The 20277-nt window shown below is 39.8% G+C and overlaps 1 protein-coding gene across 1 annotated transcript in view; it reads right to left on the bottom strand.

Annotated features, from left to right (window-relative positions):
• Positions 1-20277, bottom strand: part of LOC105478761 (decaprenyl diphosphate synthase subunit 2) — a 296816-nt gene that overhangs the window by 82440 nt on the left and 194099 nt on the right. The window contains exon 4 of the mRNA XM_011736394.3: positions 6291-6362. Within this exon, the coding sequence (XP_011734696.1) occupies positions 6291-6362 (72 nt within the window). The remainder of the gene's footprint in view (positions 1-6290; positions 6363-20277) is intronic.

The following is a 20277-nucleotide window of genomic DNA, read 5'->3' as shown; positions in this document are numbered from 1 at the left end:
ACGAAAAATTGGAAACAAAGTAAATGCCCCCAAAATGTGAAATGGTTCAGTAAATTACAGTATAACAATGTGAAGAAATATTAAACAATCATTAAAATTATATTTTTGAAGACTTTTAATGACAAAAATGATTATGCTGGGAAGTAAATCAATATGCAAAGTGTTATATGCAGTAACAACTCAAAACAACTCAATACAGAATAAAATCTAGAAAGAAATATACTAAAACATAATCATGATTCATTTCTGGGGGATGGTTTTATAAAATAATTTTTATTTTTCTCTTGACCTTTTTCTGTTTTCAATTATTATTTAATAAACATGTACTCTACCTTTTTTTTGTTTTGTTTTGAGACAGAGTCTCACTCTGTTGCCCAGGCTGGAGCGCAGTGGTGCGATTTCAGCTCACTGCAACCTCCGCCTCCCAGGTTCAAGCGATTCACCTGCCTCAGCCTCCCAAGTAGCTGGGATTACAGGAGTGTGCCATTACGCTCAGCTAATTTTTGTATTTTTAGTAGAGACAGGGTTTCACCATGTTGGCCAGGCTAGTCTCGAACTCCTGACCTCAAGTGATCTGCCCGCCTTAGCCTCCCACAGTGCTGGAATTACAGGCGTGAGTCACCGTGCCTGGCCTACTTTTCTAATTGGAAGGTAAGTTAAAATGATAAGACAATTAGATTTTAGATATATAGGTTTGTGAATCCAAAGTCAATTTTGTAAAATGTAAAATATTTAGTGAGTACAGTAAGTAACATGAGTATAATATATAAAACAGCTTAACTGGTGAACTCTTGACCATGTAAAATGCAATTTTCCAGCTGAGCATGGTGGCTCACATCTGTAATCCCAGCACTTTGGGAGGTTGAGGAGGGAGTGTAGCTTGAAGCCAGGAGTTCAAGACCAGCTTGGGCAGTATGGTGAGACCCTGTCTCTACAAAAGTTTTAAAAAATTAGCCAGGTGTGGTGGTAGGCTACTCTGGTCCCAGCTACTCCGAACGCAAGGATTGCTTGAGCCCAGGAGTTCAAGGTTTCAGTGAGCTAGGATCACACCACTGCCTTCCCGTCTGTGTGATAGAGTGAGACCCTACCTCTTTTTTTTTTTTTTTTTTTGAGACGGGAGTCTCGCTCTTTCCAGGCTGGAGTGCAGTGGCTCAATCTCAGCTCACTGCAACCTCCACCTCCCAGGTTCAAGCGATCCTCCTGCCTTTGCCTCCCAAGTAGCTGGGATTACAGACACACACCACCAAACCCAGCTTTTTTTTGTATTTTTAGTAGAGACGGGGTTTTGCCATGTTGACCTGGCTGGTCTCGAACTCCTGACCTCAGGTGATCAGCCTGCCTCCACCTCCCAAAGTGCTGAGATTACAGGCGTGAGCCACCGCACCTGGCCGAGATCCTACCTCTTAAAAAATAAAAATTAAAAAAAAACAAACAATTTTTCTATTTCAAATGCTCCTTTCTTCAATTAGCTAACATTTAAAATGCAGACAGGGGAGATATATTTTCTTATAAACACTACAGAAATCAGAATGGCTAATTTTTATTATAATGAAGAAATGGTTCACAAACTAGCCAGTGCAAAAATGAAAATATATTTCAATGGCTAGAACAAAGGATGAATTTCCTAAGCTATTTTATATGTTTATATAACTGTAATTCAACTTAGTACATTATTAAGTATGAGTAAGTAACAGCACTTTGGGAGGCTGAGGAGGACGTGTTGCTTGAGGCCAGGAGTTCAAGACCAGCCTGGCCAACATGGCAAAACCTCATCTCTACTGAAAATACAAAAATTAGCGAGGCATGGTGGTGTGCGCCTGCAGTCTCAACTGCTTGCGAGGCTGAGGCACAGGAATCGTTTGAACCGGGTAGGCAGAGGTTACAGTAAGCTTAGATCGCACCACTGCACTCTGGCCTGGGCAACAGAGCGAGACACTGTAAAAAAAAAAAATAAGTATTAGTAATGTAAGTCATAAAGTTTTCACAGCTTTAAGGAGAATTAAGTAATTGTTCTACAAACCTCTTCTTCTTCTTCTTCTTTTTTTTTCTTTTTGAGACAGAGTCTCACTCTGTCCCCAGGCTGGAGTGCAGTGGTGGGATCTTGGCTCGCTGCAAGGCTCACTGCAAGCTCCGCCTCCCGGGTTCACGCCATTCTTCTGCCTCAGCCTCCGAGTAGCTGGGACTACAGGCGCCCACCACCACGCCCAGCTAATTTTTTGTATTTTTAGTAGAGACAGGGTTTCACCATGTTAGCCAGGACGGTCCCGATCTCTTGACATTGCGACCCAACCGCCTCAGCCTCCCAAAGTGCTGGGATTACAGGCATGAACGACCACGCCCAGCTGCTCTATAAACTTCTTTTGGAGAAGGTGACTTCTAATGTATCCAGTTCCAATTCCCTTCCATTTGTTGTTATGCATCTACCTTAGTCACATATATGCTACTTAACAGAAAGCTATTTTCCTACTACCCAGGATCTTCACCACTGCATTAAGCTGCCATATAGAAAACAGACTGCTATTGTATCCTCTTACCCCTAGAGAGATGAAATGGTTTGCAGCTTCTTTTAAATCACAAAGCAATTCTTTTGTGTACTAAATTGGCCCAAGGCTACGGAGGTTGTGCAACAGAGATCCACAGAGGCAGCCTCTCTTCCCACATGACCTCCACTTGTGGCTGCTTCCCAGTCCTGCCAGAACATGAAAACCTTGAAAGCACTCCATGTGGAGGCAGTGCTCTTTCTGGCATCTGAAGTACTTCTTGGGCTGTTAGAAAAACCAAATTCTGAAGAGAGCCATTGCAATGGTAAGCACACTCAGGAAAAAAAGTCAGAATTTTTCTGGTTAGGAAGGGAAATGTGGTTAACCTAAATTGGACCTGAGGCACAAATGGAGGCATCAAGAAGCACTCCCACTAGTACAGTTCAACCATGCATTTTTGTTTCCATTCTTTTAAAAAAAAATTATTATTTTTTAAGAGACAGGGTCTTGCTGTGTCACCCAGGTTGGAGTGCAGTGGTGCAATCACAGCTTATTGTAACCTCAAACTCCTGGGTTCCAGTAATCCTACTGCCTCACCTCAGCATCCTGAGCAGGCATGGGCCACCATGCCCAGCTAATTATTTTATTTTTTGTAAAAACGGGGTCTTCCCATGTTGCCCAGGCTGGTCTTGAACTCCTGGCCCCAAGGGATCCTCCTACCTTGGCCTCCTAAAGTGCTGGGATTATAGGCTTAAGCCACCACGCCATCCTGTTTCCATTATGAAAAAAGAATGGCTCTTTAAATGGTTTGGCTATTTTCAGAAATGTAACTGCTTAAAAAAGGGCTATGAGGAGGTGGCAGGGAAAGAGGACAGATGAATGAAGCATTGCTATAGAGTCTCTTTAATAAAATGTAGCTAATAAAGGTAGCATTCCTCTGAATCTCTGTATTTAAATAAAGTCAGCAATTGTTGCTTGCCAAGTGGTGGTTCAAGTACAATCAACAGCCCTTTAAAGACTTTCTTGCAGTTGGGCGCGGTGGCTCATGCCTGTAATCTCAGTACTTTGGGAGGCCGAGGCAGGTGGATCACAAGGTCAGGAGATTGAGACCATCCTGGCTAACACAGTGACAGTGAAATCCCGTCTCTACTAAAAATACAAAAAATTAGCCGGGCGTGGGCATGGTGGCGGGCGCCTGTAGTCCCAGCTACTCGAGAGGCTGAGGCAGGAGAATGGTGTGAACCCAGGAGGTGGAGATTGCAGTGAGCCGAGATTGCGCCACTGCACTCCAGCCTGGGCGACAGAGCAAGACTCTGTCTAAAAAAAGACTTTGTTGCTTCTTCTTTTCTCTTTTTCGGGAAGAAACACAATAAAAATATGAGAAAAAGCATGGGACTTAGAGTCAAGAAAAACCTGGGTTCATTATGAACTGTGAAACATGTTAATATATTAACAATTTTCAGACACTATGCTTTCCTGCCATTTGTAATGTCTGAATTTCAGGCTTTTCCTCTGTAAATGGGAATACCAACAAATGTCACCCTTTTCATAGGTGATTGTGTACAAAGAAAGTATAAGCAAACTGTAAAGGGCTATCTAAGTATTAATTGTTGTTGCTGTTAGGTCTCCCTGACATAAAAAGTACTTAAAACATGGTCACATAATTATTAATGAACTGAGCTAATTATAGTGGACAAATGGTAAGAGTAGATAAATTAAGAACCTTAAAACCAACAATAACACTTTCATGTAAAAATTAACATATTTAATTGTAAAATATAAATATCTTATATGGAACTAAGTTGAACACCCTGGAAATATCCCAAGGGAAAACAGTGTCTCAACATCCAGAACTGGTCACTATAATTATCATATAGTGGGATCTCAGGTATGGCAGATAGATGCTATCAAATCAGGTTTCACTAAAGTACAGATGATACGGGGAAGTGCTGGGTAGCTGGGTAGAGAAAGGCAGGTCCCTGGCTGGGGCTCCACTCCTACAGACCTAGGTGAGGACAGGCACTCCTGCTTTTGTGCCTAAATGCTGCATTTTCCAAGACCACTCTGGTCTGCCATGCCCCCAATCCTGGTCCGGGCACGGTGGCTCACACCTGTAATCCCAGCACTTTGGGAGGCCGAGGTGGGCCTATCACCTGAGGTCAGGTCGAGACCAGCCTGACCAACATGGAGAAACCCTGTCTCTACTAAAAATACAAAATTAGCCAGGCGTGGTGGCACATGCCTGTAATCCCAGCTACTCAGGAGGCTGAGGCAGGAGAATTGCTTGAACCCAGGAGGTAGAGGTTGTGGTGAGCTGAGATCGTGCCATTGCACTCCAGCTTGGGCAACAAGAGTGAAACTCTTTCTCAAAAAAAAAATAAAAATTAAAATTAAAAATAAATAAATAAATGAAAATGAGTCTGGGCTCTTGACTTCAAATCCCTGAGAGCTAACAAGTTGTGTGACCTTGGGAAAATTACTTAACCTTTTCTCAACCTCAGTGTTCACATCTGTAAAATGGGGATAGCAGTAGTACCTATCTCTAAGGATTTCTGTGAAGATTAAATGAAGAAACACAGGCAAATCACTTACTACAGGGTTATTTGCTTAGCTATTGTCATCTTCATCATACTATCTATACAAGGTAACTTTCTACAAGTGGAACTAGACCAGTAGTCACCCATTTTACAATCAGATATTAACCTTCATCCACAGTAGTGAACTTGCACATCTTTGAAAGGTCCACTGTGGTCATCCATCCTGTGAGGTCTCTGCATACCAATATGCTGCTTAGGTGTGGCTAGATGTGCCTACTAGGAACTGTAGTTACTTGAACCAAATGTTAGCAGATGTCCAAAGTGCAATTCTGCACATTCTACTAACCGGTCTCTGAACTACCCAGAGTCCCTGTGTTATACTTTTAAATTTTAAATTTCTTATCCCAGTTGCTCATGCCCTATGTTTCACTTCTAGTAAAATTTATCTTTCTTTTTTCAAGTGAAAATGTCAAAAACTTAAGATGTGCATACATGCATACCTTTTCTAATTTGAAGTGAGTGAAATCTTGCTAATACAGAAGCTAAAGAAGTTAGAATAATGAAACACTAAGATAGGAGCCCCTTATAATAGTATGTACCATGTTAAATGATGGTGGTGGTCAATGAAGCAATTACTTCACATCTAATATCCTACCGAAATGAAATAACTGCATTTTAAGGAAATAAAACCTAACCTTTCTTGAGATGTCCTGCTAAATGAGTCAAAAAAATCTTAATTCTAGACCTATAAAATTAATCAAAATAATCCAACTGTGCAATCATCCCACTTCTTATCATAAAGAATCTAATAATGCAGTAAATTCTGGGTCTTACATATAAAAGACATCCCCATCCCATCTCCCCAACAGTCATCTTCTTAGGATCAAGGTCCACTCCTCTGTGACATGGAAGGACCCTTCCTCTGGGGAAAGGATGGGTTCAGTTGCCTCAGCACAAGCTGCTCCTCCAGCCTGCCTGCCTGTGACACTGCTACCTGCTAGCCAGAAGCATCCCAGTGTCCACTGGGCTGCTGCAGATTGAACAGACTGTGAATCCAGCCAGAGGATAAGAGGTTGTTTTAATTGGCTAAGTCTCCTATGTACTAAGCGTATGGCCATGAATTTGTAGCCAAAACACTAATCTTAAAAAAAAAAAAAAAAAAAAAAAAAAAGCCATGTACAATTTAAACACAAAACAAGAATGACATTTTCGTTATTCTAGTTTTACCACAAGGGCTTATAACATAACATTTTATGACTCTGAAATCCTTTACCTTTGAAGTAGAATTTTCGTGATATACTCCTTGTACCAAGTCCATGAGAGCACTTGCTAAAAGTTCCACAACCTAAAAAGCAAGAAGAAAAATTAAAAAAAAAAATTTAAATATATCTCCATTGTTACCTCAGAATGCTTCAAAAGGCTCAGTGGCAAGGCAGAATCTGTGCTTGACAGAAAAAATCTTGTGCTGTGCACTAAGATCTCAGCAAATGGCATTGCCCACCTGGATATTAAAGCTGTGATCCAATTTTTTTCAGTCATAATTCAAGCCAAAAAAAAAAATCTTATAAGCATAGCATTTAACTAATATACATGAAAATCGAGTAATAGCCATTTTGAACATAAATTTACATTTCAGATAACTAATGAAATCTTAACTCAATTTATTTTCTGCATGTTTATTTCTGTCAGGTGGATATTTTTTCAGTACTCCCATTCTGGGAGCAATTACAATGCTAATTTTCATACTACAGGAAAAAAAAGCAAAAGCAAAAGAATGGCTAACCTTTCAAATACGTTCATTCTGTTGCACTTAAAATGCACTGTGGATATATTTACTGTGGGGCCCCTGGGTCAAATGTACCGTAAACACTGAAAATTTTTATAGAACTGCAATACTGAAATCATATTCATCAAACCTGTATTATTTTTCAAGGCTCAGACTTTTTTTTTTTTTTTTTTTTAATCAAGTGAAATCAAACGCTTTGAACTTGTTCCAGGATGTAAAACAAGCAGAAAACAGTAAATGGTCTCTTTGGAACTACTGTACAATTTAGAGTAGTTTGCATAAAGCATCTTAATTTGAGAGGATAAAATAGTAGTATTTATGAAAATGTTCAATGCAGCCATTTCAAATAAGAATTCCTCAAGGCAACCCCATCCGCTTCTTACAAGTCTTAATATCTTGTATATTTAACTTCCTATGTTATGCAGTCCTGTATCAGATTTCCACTCTTTGCTTCCGAAAATTCAGCTCCACTCTGATTGAATTAAAGGATTTTGTTTCAGCTTTTATCATTCTTGTAATTGAAGACATTATTAAGCCAAAGAATACAGACCCAAACAACAAGATACTTCAATCTCAGGTACCCTGGGTTTAATAAACATTTTCTTAGAGGCAAATGATATTAATTTGTAGAAAGACTTGCTTTAACATTTTAACACATGAGCATTTATCTCCAAATTTATATATTTACATTTATACTACGTAACATACACAGAACTGCTGATAGGAAATTTTTGCTGGTTGAAGGCATATATTTTTCCTAGCTCTTTGCAGATGGGTTAATTTGTAAGGCATATACAAAGTCTTCTTTTTTTTTTTTTTTTTTTAAATCACATTGTCGTGTAGGTAACCAAATACTTAAGAAATATTGTAGTAATATGAGCTGCAGAGGAACTGGAAGGACAATGATCCCACAGTGTTACCACATGAGTTGAGTTATTTAAGTGGGGAAGAGAGAAAAATGAATGGATTTTTTTTTTCCCCTGAAGGTATCAGATAAGCCCCATTCCCAAATCCAGGAGGACTGAGTATCGCCAATAGGTCTATGAAAGACTGTAACTAAACGCACAGCATCAGATTGGATTACAGTTTACACAAGCAACATCCCAAGATCCCCCTGATGGCTGGACACATAATACAGATCAATCACTCACTAAGAAATGTTATGGTTTTGAAACAGTTCGAGCTCTGAGACCAGCACTCGTAATGTGAAGAGGGATTTACAAAGAGAAAGTCTGACACTAAATGTCAAAATGATGGTATGAACTTTAACCACAGTGTTCCTTTACTTCCCTGAAACTCCAGACCAGGCAGAAGCAACAAGAACATTTTGTTCTCTGACTCTTTTTCTCATTGAGTAAACCTGTGCCTACAAGTTCATAATTTATAAATGACCTGTACTTACAAATGGCTATACTTACTTGAACAGAACACACCTCCATAGCCAATGACAACCCATTAAGGAAAAAACTTTAGATTTCTTTGAGTTAACAAGTTGAGGAAGGAAAGAGATTATAAAAAGCAAGAGTAGCCTAAGAGGTTGAAACTGTTCCAGATAAGGGTGACTTACCCAGTGCATATATCAATCTCTTTCCATTGCCTGAAATGTTTATTTTTAAAATTATACCAAAGAAAGATGTGTTTAAGTATCACCCTTCCTTAAAAAACTGCAAATATTTCTAGAAAGACCACAAGGTTACCAGCCACTCACAATTTAGTAAGCTCATTTAATAATCTTAACTTTTTTTTTGCTTATTACCCCAGACATTCATCTGTTTAGGTACTGCTATACTTACATTTAAGAAAACACTCGGTTAATAACATTTTTCCCCCTCACATTCTTTTTTTTTTTTTTTTTTTTTGAGACGGAGTCTCACTCTGTCGCCCAGGCTGGAGTGCAGTGGCCGGATCTCAGCTCACTGCAAGCTCCGCCTCCCGGGTTCACGCCATTCTCCTGCCTCAGCCTTCCGAGTAGCTGGGACTACAGGCGCCCGCCACCTCGCCCGGCTAGTTTTTTGTACTTTTTAGTAGAGACGGGGTTTCACCGTGTTAGCCAGGATGGTCTCGATCTCCCGACCTCGTGATCCGCCCGTCTCGGCCTCCCAAAGTGCTGGGATTACAGGCTTGAGCCACCGCGCCCGGCCAATAACATTTTTCCCCCTCACATTCTTGAGGAATGACATGTTCAGGCAACTCAAAGTGCTGGCAGGAATAATGGCAGCCAAAGGAGAATCCAGAGGCCTAAAAGCCAGACTTCTTGGGGCTGAGAGCTGAAGTCTTGGTGCTCTAGATAAATGCAACCTTGAGAAAGATTCCAGGACTTTTGTTTCTCAGGCCCATGGGGCAAGCAAACACTTTCTACTAGGGGAAGGGGAAAAAAAGGTTAAAAGAGCCTCAATGTGAGCTATCTTTGGAAGCCAAACAGATTAGGGAACTGTTAAAAAAAAAAAAAAAAAGAATACTAGCAGCCAGGGAATCTAGATTCTATTCCAAAGTCTACTAATAAGTTGATTGTAAGATTTGGGCAAATCAGTTTTCTTCAACTCAATGCAATGAACTGCAATAAGGGGAGTTGGAAAAGATGATTCCTTAAGGTCTCTTCCAGCCCTACAATTCTAAGCTTTTACAAATGCAAGTCTGATTATTTGTAATTAGGCAGGTAAACTTGAAAACTGCTTTTCTGTAAATTTTGATGGAACATCTTTGTTCATGTAATTCATTTTTATCTCTTGTCTTCACGTGAACCTTTCCCTCTATCTGAATTCTACTGGCTAATTTCGTTGTGAAACTTTTTGTACCAAATCCCCCTTGGTTTCAATACCTAGAATTATAATAAAACACTTCCCATTTTTCAAAACCATTGTGACTGGTAGAGCACCCCATCAGCTGGCAAAGTCCTACTTGAGTCAATTAAAGGCAACACTGCTGAGCTCTGATTCTTGAAGGGCTCTAATGCTTGGAAACGATTTACACATACTGGATTCTGAATGACATCAGGCTTAACTGCCAAGTTGCATCAAACAAATAATGGTACTAAGTTGGCCATATCATGAGTATCTCTGAAAAGTAAATATGTAGAGCATTTAGAAGAGAATTTGGAACATAAGTTTCAGTGAGTGTTAACTTACTCTTCTTCCATACCGCCCTATTATCATGCTATATTCAGTACAAGTCTTGAGTAGATGAACAGCATAGTATGGAGATTAAGATTATGGTGTTTTTAAAATTGTGTGCCTAAATATTTTGGAAGAAAGTGAGTTTTACTTCAAGAACAAAACTCAGAACACATGCAAAGACCATTTTAACCAAAATCAGGGACCTCTGAAACACTGACTTGCTGCATCCTGAAATATTGTTTCAGATTATACAACAGTCAGCATCGACGTTAAATAGTTTAGCCATTTGGAGAACAATTTAACAGGAGATAACTTTCTGCATTTCTGGTGATTCCGAGAATAGCAGCATTGCTTACCTACACATGCAAATAAAAAAAAAAATGCTCTTCTCTTCAGTGTGGGTCATATGTTGAAATGTGACTCTACAGCAAAGCCATACACTATCTTTCAATTTCCAGTGAACCCAAAGTGGCAACCATTCCTAATGTCAGTGTCATGAAATGGCTTCTCCTGCCACCTCCCTTGTTTTGGCTACTGGGCAGAATGCTGCAGCATAGGACAGTAAATGGACAGTGCATGTCTAGTTGCTATTCTCAAGCAAATTGTTGATCCCTCCCATTTCAATAACCACTGTCTCACCCAAGTTAAGGAACAGACAGTATCCAGGTGTATCTGAACCTTAACAAAATTATAGATCTGACATAATTAACCTTTGTAATGAATTTCTTAAATGGTTAATTTACAGGACAAATTTCAGCAATCTCAGGGGAATGTGTAATTGCTTCATTCTTTATCTTTTGGCAAGGGTAACTACAATTCAATGATTTTTTACACTGAAAAACCAAGATGATGAATACCCTCACAAAGGGTATTGTGATGACTATGCCCTGAGCTATAATAAATTTTCATCGTAAAAAATAGAAATTGGGAGGAGTAGGGGATGGTAAGACAAAAATCCTGACCAAAAGAAAAAAATCCTCGCATTGCTATCCAAAGATGTCTGTAACATATTCTTAAGGAAAAAAAAGCTATTTACAAAATAGAAGTAGTATAAAAGGCATTTTAAAAACAAAAATGAAGTCAATCTATGGGTTTATATACACAAGAGAAAAAAGTCTGAAAGGAGAGACAACAACATAATAATGATAATGTATAAATGACAGATTTTGGATGATTTTTAAGATTGTTTTCTTCAGCCTTTCTGATTAAATTTATAATTGCTAAGTTTATAACAGCTTACATATACACTATTTCCCTCTTTTTATTGTATTGCATTACACTATTTCCCTCTTTTTATTGTATTGCTTTTATAATTAAATAAAACAATAAATCTATTTCCTTGGGAAGGTGTGTGTGGGTGGGGAAGCAGCTTGAGGGAGACCTCAAGCTAAGCTATGTCCACAAATTGATTTATGGAATATAACACTCAATAGTTTTTCGATTAGAAAAAATAGGATCAGTAAGTGGTAGTAAGCATTCTGTGCAGACAAGTCATGCCTTTATCAATAAATGGGATTCAGAAGTACTGTCAGCATTTGACAGGCGGAATAGACTCAATAGAGTCGTAGATGTTTGACCAGTACAGCAGACCACTCTAATTTGAGCAAAGGAGCGCCTATCCTAAATTAAAATACAAGTAAATTTTTTTTTTTTTTTTGGAGATGGAGTCTCACTCTGTCGCCCAGGCTGAAGTGCAGTGGCACAATCTCGGCTTACTGCAACTTCTAGGTCTCCCAGGCTCAAGGGATTCTTCTGCCTCAGCCTCCCGGGTAGCTGGGACTACAGGTGCCTGCCACCATGCCCGGCTAATTTTTGTATTTTTAGTAGAGACAGGGTTTCACCATGTTGGCCAGGCTGGTCTCAAACTCCTGACCTTTTGATCCACCCGCCTTGGCCTCCCAAAGTGCTAGGATTATAGGCATGAGCCACCGCACCCAGCCACAAGTGAATCTTTAGAAAAAAATGTAAACTATAAACTAACATGGCTCAATTAAAGCTCAAGTCAGCATAATATGAATTGATGTAATAAGGTAGTACAGTTGCATTTTAATTCACTTGAAAAAGGTTGCTTTATAACTTAATTTGCTTGGTATATAAAAACTGTGAAGGCCATTACAGATTTGTAATCTTTCAAAAATTTGTCCTCAGAAGGTGATTTTAATGATGGATTTACTACAGTGTGGAATGACAAAACAACATGTCATCTATCACTCTATTTGGAGGTGAGTAACACGGTGCCCCTCAGCCTTTACTACTTTTAGCTGCTAGCAAACAAAACAGTCATGTGTGTTCATGTGTGTGCACGTGCATCTGCAGTGCTGATGGCATTAACTATGCACAACTTTACTGTGCTCTTTCCTCCACCCCGAGGAACAAACAGCAATGCATGAAGTAGTAGCAAAGGTAAAACAGTCTTGGGAAAGAATGAATTTTCATATACATCTTGGGAGGAACAAAAGATGGATTTAGTCTCTTTTGAAAGAGCTTTGGAATTTGAAGGGATATTGTCAAAATTCCTTTTTAAGCCACAAAAACTCTTATCAGTGAAAATATCTTACAGAAAAATACTAAGAGGGTGCTGAATAGGCTGATAAAGGTAACCAGAGCAGGTGGTGTCACTCTTTACTTCATAAAAATGAAGCACAAACTATTTGTGAGACGCATATAAAGATGGAAAGATTTACATTGCCAAGGTAAGGTACAGAGGGACTAAAGAGTGGCGCCCCCCCCATAGAGACCAATAATAATGTCTAACATTTGTAAAGTACTTTATCATTTACAAATGGATTTAAGCAAACTGTCTCATTCCAGGTGGATTTGGTCCCCAGTGCTCAGCCAGAGCTTCCAGGCTGGCAGCCTCAGTGGAGAAACGACTTCTGAAGAACACAGGGCACAGCAGCAGTGGCCAAATGAGGGGTGAATCTACTCACCCACCACCTGGGCACGAACTACCCAGATGAGCTCTACTCTGCATGCTGATTAAAATAAATGAGCACTTTGATAAAGCCATTGCTAAAGTCTCTGAAAGGATGGCTCTCTCCACTTCTTCCTATCAAACTAGGACGGGGTTTAATGTAGACAATGATGAAGGGGCTGTTGGAATAAGCACACCAACTCATAGAAGTTCTGGAGGAAGCTTCTAACTCAGCGTTTTGAAGGGAGCCTTTTCAGTACTGCCAAATGTGTAAGGCTTTGCTTATTTGTGGGAGGGATGGCAATCTGTTCTAGTGAGCTGGAAGTTCTTTCTGGCTAAGCGGGTAGCGAAGAGAGAGAAATGGCACTACCAACAGGACAGGTGCAGCAAAAACTAAGCAAATTGATAATCTTAATTTTTAATTTAGAACAGCTGATACATTGGTTTATAAACTACTGGTAACATTTGTCAAAAAGGTTTCAGGAAAATTTAGTGAACGAAACAGAAGTATAAAATTGCAACTGAGGCTGGATGCAGTGGCTCACTCTTGTAATCTCAGCACTTTGAGAGGCCGAGGTGGGAGGATCACTTGAGCCCAGGAGTTCAAGACCAGCCTGGGGAATATAGTGAGATATCCATCTCAACAAAAAATGAATGAAAGTTTTATTTTTAAAATCACAACTAATACAACTCGAAAGAAATAGGCCACAAATTCTGGAAAATGGCTTAAATATGAAGTTTGAGATATAATTTGACATTGGCTGGTGGATGCATTTCATGAATAGTCTGATAGCCTACTATGTGCCTGGTACGCTACTAATGAAACTAGTCTCGTTAGGCCACAGTTACACACGAGACACTACCAAAAAGATCTACATCATAATTCCTTTATTCAATTAATACATATAAAAATGTTTGTGGTTTATTTTATTTTATTATTTTTTGAGATGGAGTCTCGCTCTGTCACCCAGGCTGGAGTGCAGTGACTCAATCTTGGCACACTGCAACCTCTGCCTCCCGGGTTCCAGCTATTCTCCTGCCTCAGCCTCCCGAGTAGCTGGGATTACAGGCGTATGCCACCACGCCTGGCTAATTTTTGTATTTTTTAGTAAAGACAGGGTTTCACCATATTGGCCAGGCTGGTCTCGAACTCCTGATCTCATGATTCACCCGCCTCGGCCTCCCAAAGTGCTGGGATTACACGAGTGAGCCACTGCGTCTGGCCATGTTTGTTGTTTAAATACCACTCAAGGACCATGTCTAAACAAGTCTAATAAATAACTTTTACATTTACTTTCTTTGCAGTGTTTTTAAATTATAGTTGTTCTTTTTAAAGGATACACTGTCTAGATAAATAACTTCATAAAGATAAAGGCCAATTATTTGTCTTTGATCACTCAGAAGGTTAATACGTAAGTTGCAAGACCTTGGGCCAACCATGTCACTTCTTTGCCCCTCAGTTTGCTTATCTAGATAAGAGGTTTCTGTGTTTTATCAACAATAAGTCCTATGATTAGAAATATTTAATGTGCAGCTATATACATTTTTAATTCACAATTGTGAGATACAGTAAAAAAAATAGAATTTTTTTAGCTACAATAAAAGAGTAATAAAAAAACTGATTTTACTTTTGAATAAAGGTGCATGGTTTTGGACTACTGTTTCTTATTAAGCAATGCCAAACAGTCATTTATTGATGACTGACTCATTTATTTGTTTAAACAACAATTAGGTTCCTGAAAAAGTAGCAGACAATTTAAAGTGCTTAAGATGAAAATTCTCAGCGAGGTGTGGTAGCTCATGCCTGTAATCCCAACACTTTGTGAGGCCAAGGTGGGAGGATCACTTGAGGCCAGGAGTTGTGAGACCAGCCTGGGCAAAACACTGAGACCCCATCTCTATGAAGAAATTTTCTTTTTTTTCTTTCTTTTTTTTTCTTTTTGAGATGGAGTCTCACTCTGTCTCCCAGACTGGACTGCAGTGGGATGATCATGGCTCACTGCAACCTCTGCCTCCCAGGTTCAAGTGATTCTCCTGCCTCAGCCTCCTGAGTAGCTGAGATTACAGGCGTCCACCACCACACCTGGCTAATTTTTGTATTTTTAGTAGAGACAGGGTTTCACCATGTTAGGCTGGTCTCGAACGCCTGACCTTGTGATCTGCCTGCTTTGGCCTCCCAAAGTGGCAGGATTACAGACGTGAGACACTGCGCCAGGCTGAAAAATAATTTTTTTGAAAGATAAAAATTTTCATAATAAAGAAAAAGGAGATGTTTTCCAGTAGGTTTTAAAAAAAGTTGGTTGTGTCAAGTATTTTGCATTACTATAAAAACTGTAATAAATAGTTGCTGAGAATTGAATACTTAGCCATGAAACAAACAAGCAACATAAAACTGATTATCATACAGCAGTTAGTTGCTTTATTTTCCACCTTCCCCAATATGGGAATTGCTGAATATGAAGTCTTGTACTCAGGATATACTATTCTCAGTATGTTCTTTACCTAGCGGCACTGCCACATGTTGTTCTGATAGAATTCTGAGAGAATTATGCTTGCCATTTTAGTGTTGGGCCTATTTTTTTTCAATGTGGCTGATGAGCTCCATTTTGCTTTCACTGCTTCTTCATCTGGAGACCCTCTCAGTGATGTCAACTGAAAGGCTGTTGTTGGCTAGCACACTGCCTTCTATTAGTGGCTTTCAATATACATTGTGACATAGTATAAATACATGTGCATTTATAAAACTAAATTTTTTTTGAGACAGAGTCTTGCTCTGTCACCCAGGCTGGAGTGCAGTGGCGTGATCTCGGCTCACTCCAATTGCTACCTCCCAGGTTCAAGCAATTCTCCTGCCTCAGCCTCCCGAGTAGCTGGGATTACAGGTGCCCACTACCATGCCCAGCTAATTTTTGATTTTTGTATTTTTAGTAGAGACGGGGTTTCACCATGTTGGCCAGGCTAGTCTAGAACTCCTGATTTTGTATTCCCAAAGAGCTGGGAATACAGCTGTAAGCTCCATGAGCTACCATACCCGGCCAAAACTAAATTAAAACTTTCATTATGTAATTTTCTATTGCATTCTACCTTTTTTTTTTCTTTTTTTTTGATACGGAGTCTCATTCTGCTGCCCAGGCTGAAGTGCGGTGGTGTGATCTCGGCTCACTGCAACCTCGGCCTCCTGGGTTCAAACAATTCTCCTGCCTCAGCCTCCCAAGTAGCTGGGATTACAGGCATTGCTACCACGCCCAGCTAATTTTGCATTTTTAGTAGAGATGCGGTTTTGCCATGTTGGCCAGGCTGGTATCAAAATCCCGACCTCAGGTGATCCACCCGCCTCAGCCTCCCAAAGTGCTGGGATTACAGGTGTGAGCCACCACGCCAGGTCCTATGGCTTGAACCTGGGAATCATTTGAACCCAGGAGGCGGAGGTTGCGGTGCGCTGAGATCGTGCCATTGCACTCCAGCCTGGGCAACGAGAGTGAAACTCTGTCCCAAAAAGAGAAAAAAAAGTATTGATAGTGATTCACTAAATTGATTTTACCACTCCCCAATGAAAAGGATGTGATCTGTGGTTTGAAACATTATTCAACATCATGCTGATATATGTCATGTATGGCTCACACCTTGTTAGTCCTTGTAATTACACACAAGGTCTCCCAAATTTTTGATGCAGTTTAAACACTGTTATTCTAAAATATATTTTTAGAGGTATTTATTTATCACTTTTTACCAAAAACATGTAAATGAACGGAAGGTAAACAGAGAGGCAGGATAAAACAGAATCATTCTTGGGTACTATGGAGTGTTAGGGTGCATTTCAATCTTGTAGGTTTATATTAATGACGCTGATGCTTAGCTTCGTTTTTGTTTTGCTTTTGTTTTCTGAGACAAAGTCTCACTCTGTCGCCCAGGCTGGAGTGCAATGGTGCCATCTCGGCTCACTGTAACCTCGCCCTCCCGGGTTCAAGCAATTCTCCTGTTTCAGCCCCCCAAGTAGCTGGGGCTACAGGTGCATGCGACCATGCCTGGCTAATTTTTGTATTTTCAGTAGAGACAGGTTTTCACTGTGTTGCCCAGGCTGGTCTCGAACTCCTGACCTCAGGTGATCCACCCACTTCAGCCTCCCCAAGTGCTGGGATTATAGGTGTGAGCCACTGAGCACTGCCTGATGCTTACCTTGGATCCTACTAGATTCCTGAAAACAAATTGGCTTAGATAACATTTGGTCAAAGAACCAAAAATTTCAGTAATTTCCTAGGAGTCACAGATACATCTTGCCAATTCCAGGGCTGCCATGTCTTTTGGGTAATACAGTTCACTTTCCAGCTCAAGCAGTTCCTCTTCAAATTGGGCCACACTAAAAGGCAGGAGTTTGTAATTCAGAGGCATCCCAAGGTTTGTACTCTAAAGGCAGGCACAGAAATAAAATCTGATTCATGTGCATTAAAATCCATGCATTTTGACTAAAGCTGTAATTGTATTTCTTCCAAATAACTCTGAAGCTCTTTAAAATCCACAAATCAATGGAATTATAAAAATAACTGACACTACTAGTACTGTTTTCTAAAAAATTAGGTAATCTTTTTTTTCCTTCCTTCAAATGATCAGGTAGAAATTTGGGGGCCGGGCACAGTGACTCATGCCTCTAATTCCAGCACTTGGGAGGCTGAGGCAGGAGAATCTCCTGAGCCCAAGAGTTCGAGACCAGCCTGGGCAACATAGGGAGATCCTGTTCCAAAAATAAATAAATAAATAAATAAATTAACAATAATAGAAGAGGCCAGACGTGGTGGCTCACACCTGTAATCAGCACTTTGGGAGGCCCAGGCAGGTGAATCACTTGAGGACAAGAGTTGGAGACCGGCCTGGCCAACATGGCAAAACCTCATCTTATCAAAAATAGAAAAATTAGCTGGGTGTGGCGGTGGGCGACTGTAGTCCCAGCTACTCAGGAGGCTGAGGCAGGAGAATCTCTAGAACCTTGGACGTGGAGGTTGCAGTGAGCCAAGATCATGCCACTACACTCCAGCCTGGGTGACAGAGCAAGACTCTGTCTTTAAACTAAACTAAACTAAACTAAAATAAAAATAATATAATAAATACAATAAAATAACATAAACCTGGGATTGGCCGCATTGTACCCTTGGATCAAATAATGGATACCCTGGGCCAGGCACAATGGTTTATGCCTATAATCCCAACACTTTGGGGGCTGAGGTGGGAGGATAGCTTGAGGTCAGGAGTTTGAGACCAGCCTGGACACCATAGAGAGATTCTGTCTCTACAAAAACTTAAAAAAATTAACCAGGCATGGTGTTCTGCGCTGTAGTCCCAGCTACTCAGGAGGCTAAGTTGGGAGGATTACCTGAGCCTGTGAGTTCAAGTTTACGGTGAGTGACAGTAGCCCTATTGCACTCCAGCCTGGGGTACAGAGTGAGACCCTGTCTTTTCAAAATAATAATAAAAATAAATAATAATAATGGATATACTTGGGTTAGAAATACTCCAATCTATAAAGATATCCATACAATTGGCTTCTTTTATTTTTTTCCCCTGAGACAGGATCTCTCTCTATCACCCAGGCTGGAGTGCAGTGGCGCAGTCTTGGCTCACCACAGCCTCCACCCACCAGGTTCAAGCAATTCTTGTGTCTTGACCTCCCAAGTAGCTGGGATTACAGGTATGTGTCACCACACCCAGATAATTTTTGTATTTTTAGTAGATACGGAGTTTTGCTATATTGGCCAGGCTGGTCTTAAACTCCTGGCCTCAAGTGATCTGCCCACCTTGGCCTCCCAAAGTGTTGCGATTAGGGGTGTGAGCTACCGTGCCTGTCCCAATTGGATTTTAAATGGGTATTTCTCATGCTTCATGCAATGCACACAAATTTTTTTTTTTGAATTAACAATACTGTTTTAATATGTGACCTACTTGTGTAAATCACAACTGTTTCAATATAAATGTGAATTATCACTTTGCTCAATCGATATTATCAGAAATTTACATTTATACATTACCTTATAGCTTTTAAAGTACTTGAACAAATTAAGCCATATAAAATTTTCACTAATTTGGGGTACTGCTTTAGATTGCTGAAATATGCACAAAAATCTTTAGCTCTCTGATGTTTATATAAGATATTGGGTTCTCTGTTACTTTCCTGACTTTATTAACAGTTTTCCTTGATTATAATCATTTTGTTTTTCTTCATATGTCATGCTATTTTCAGGATCTGGTTATAAGATGCAAGTTTAGACTCTTTCCTACAACATCTACAACATTTGGAACCGTAGAATATTGGAACCAGCAAGGATCTAAGAGATGGACATGATGCTGCCTTTATTTTTTTAGAAAACTAAAAAAAAAAAAAAAAAAAAAAAAAGTTGCTTTTGCTTATAAGTTGCTAATTTACAATGTTTCACTGGGCACAGTGGCTCACGCCTGTAATCTCAGCACTTTGGCAGGCTGAGGCAGGTGGATCACCTGAGGTCAGGAGTTCAAGACCAGCCATAGCCAACATGGCAAAACTCCGTTTCTACTAGAAATACAAAAATTAGCTGGATGTGGTAGTGGGTGCCTATAATCCCAGCTACTTGGGAGGCTGAGGCAGGAGAATCACTTGAACCTGGGAGGCAAAGGTTGCAGTGAGCTGAGATAGTGCCACTGCACTCCAGCCTGGGCAACAATGAGACTCCGTCTCAAAATAAATAAATAAATAAATAAATAAATAAATAAATAAATAAATAAAAGTTTCATGAAGCCCCTCCCCTATCAATGTTTATATTGAAATACGTATTCCAATATTTAGAAACTAATAACTATTTAAGATACCATAAATTCCAGGATTGGTAACTGCAAAATTGTTGGCAAAAATATATCATGGTTCTTTGTTGGTCTGTTAGGTTTCTACTTTAGTAAAGCATGCGGATTTTGCAGTCAGATTGCCTGGATTCAGACAGCAGCTCTACCACTTACTAGCAGTGTTACCTTGAGGGAAATTACTTATCCTTTCCCTGTACCTCAGGAGACATTAAATGGGTTAATATAGATAAAGCACTTAAAATGGTGCCTACCATATAGTAAGCCCTCAAAAATATAAATTGTTATTTCTAAAATATTTGATGGTAATTTTAGTGAAGATTAAATTTCCTACACTATAAAGTTTCTAATTTCATTGATAAAAATGGGGTATTAAGATATCAGATAGTCTGAAATAATAGATGGATGAATGAATGATCTGAATTTGGAATTCTGAGAGGTAAAATGAGGAGTTCAATGTTAAATGGCTTATCGGGGGATTAAAAAGAAACAAAAGAAAAAACGAAGCCAGGCGTGGTGGCTCATGCCAGAAATCCCAGCATTTTGGGAGGCCGAGGTGGGCGGATCACCTGAGGTCAGGAGTTCAAGACCAGCCTGGCCAACATGGTGAAACCCCACTTCTACTAAA

This window comes from Macaca nemestrina, chromosome 5 (assembly GCF_043159975.1).
Source record: "Macaca nemestrina isolate mMacNem1 chromosome 5, mMacNem.hap1, whole genome shotgun sequence".
NCBI classification, from domain to species: Eukaryota; Metazoa; Chordata; class Mammalia; order Primates; family Cercopithecidae; genus Macaca; species Macaca nemestrina.
This window is presented reverse-complemented; position numbering and strand designations above follow the sequence as displayed.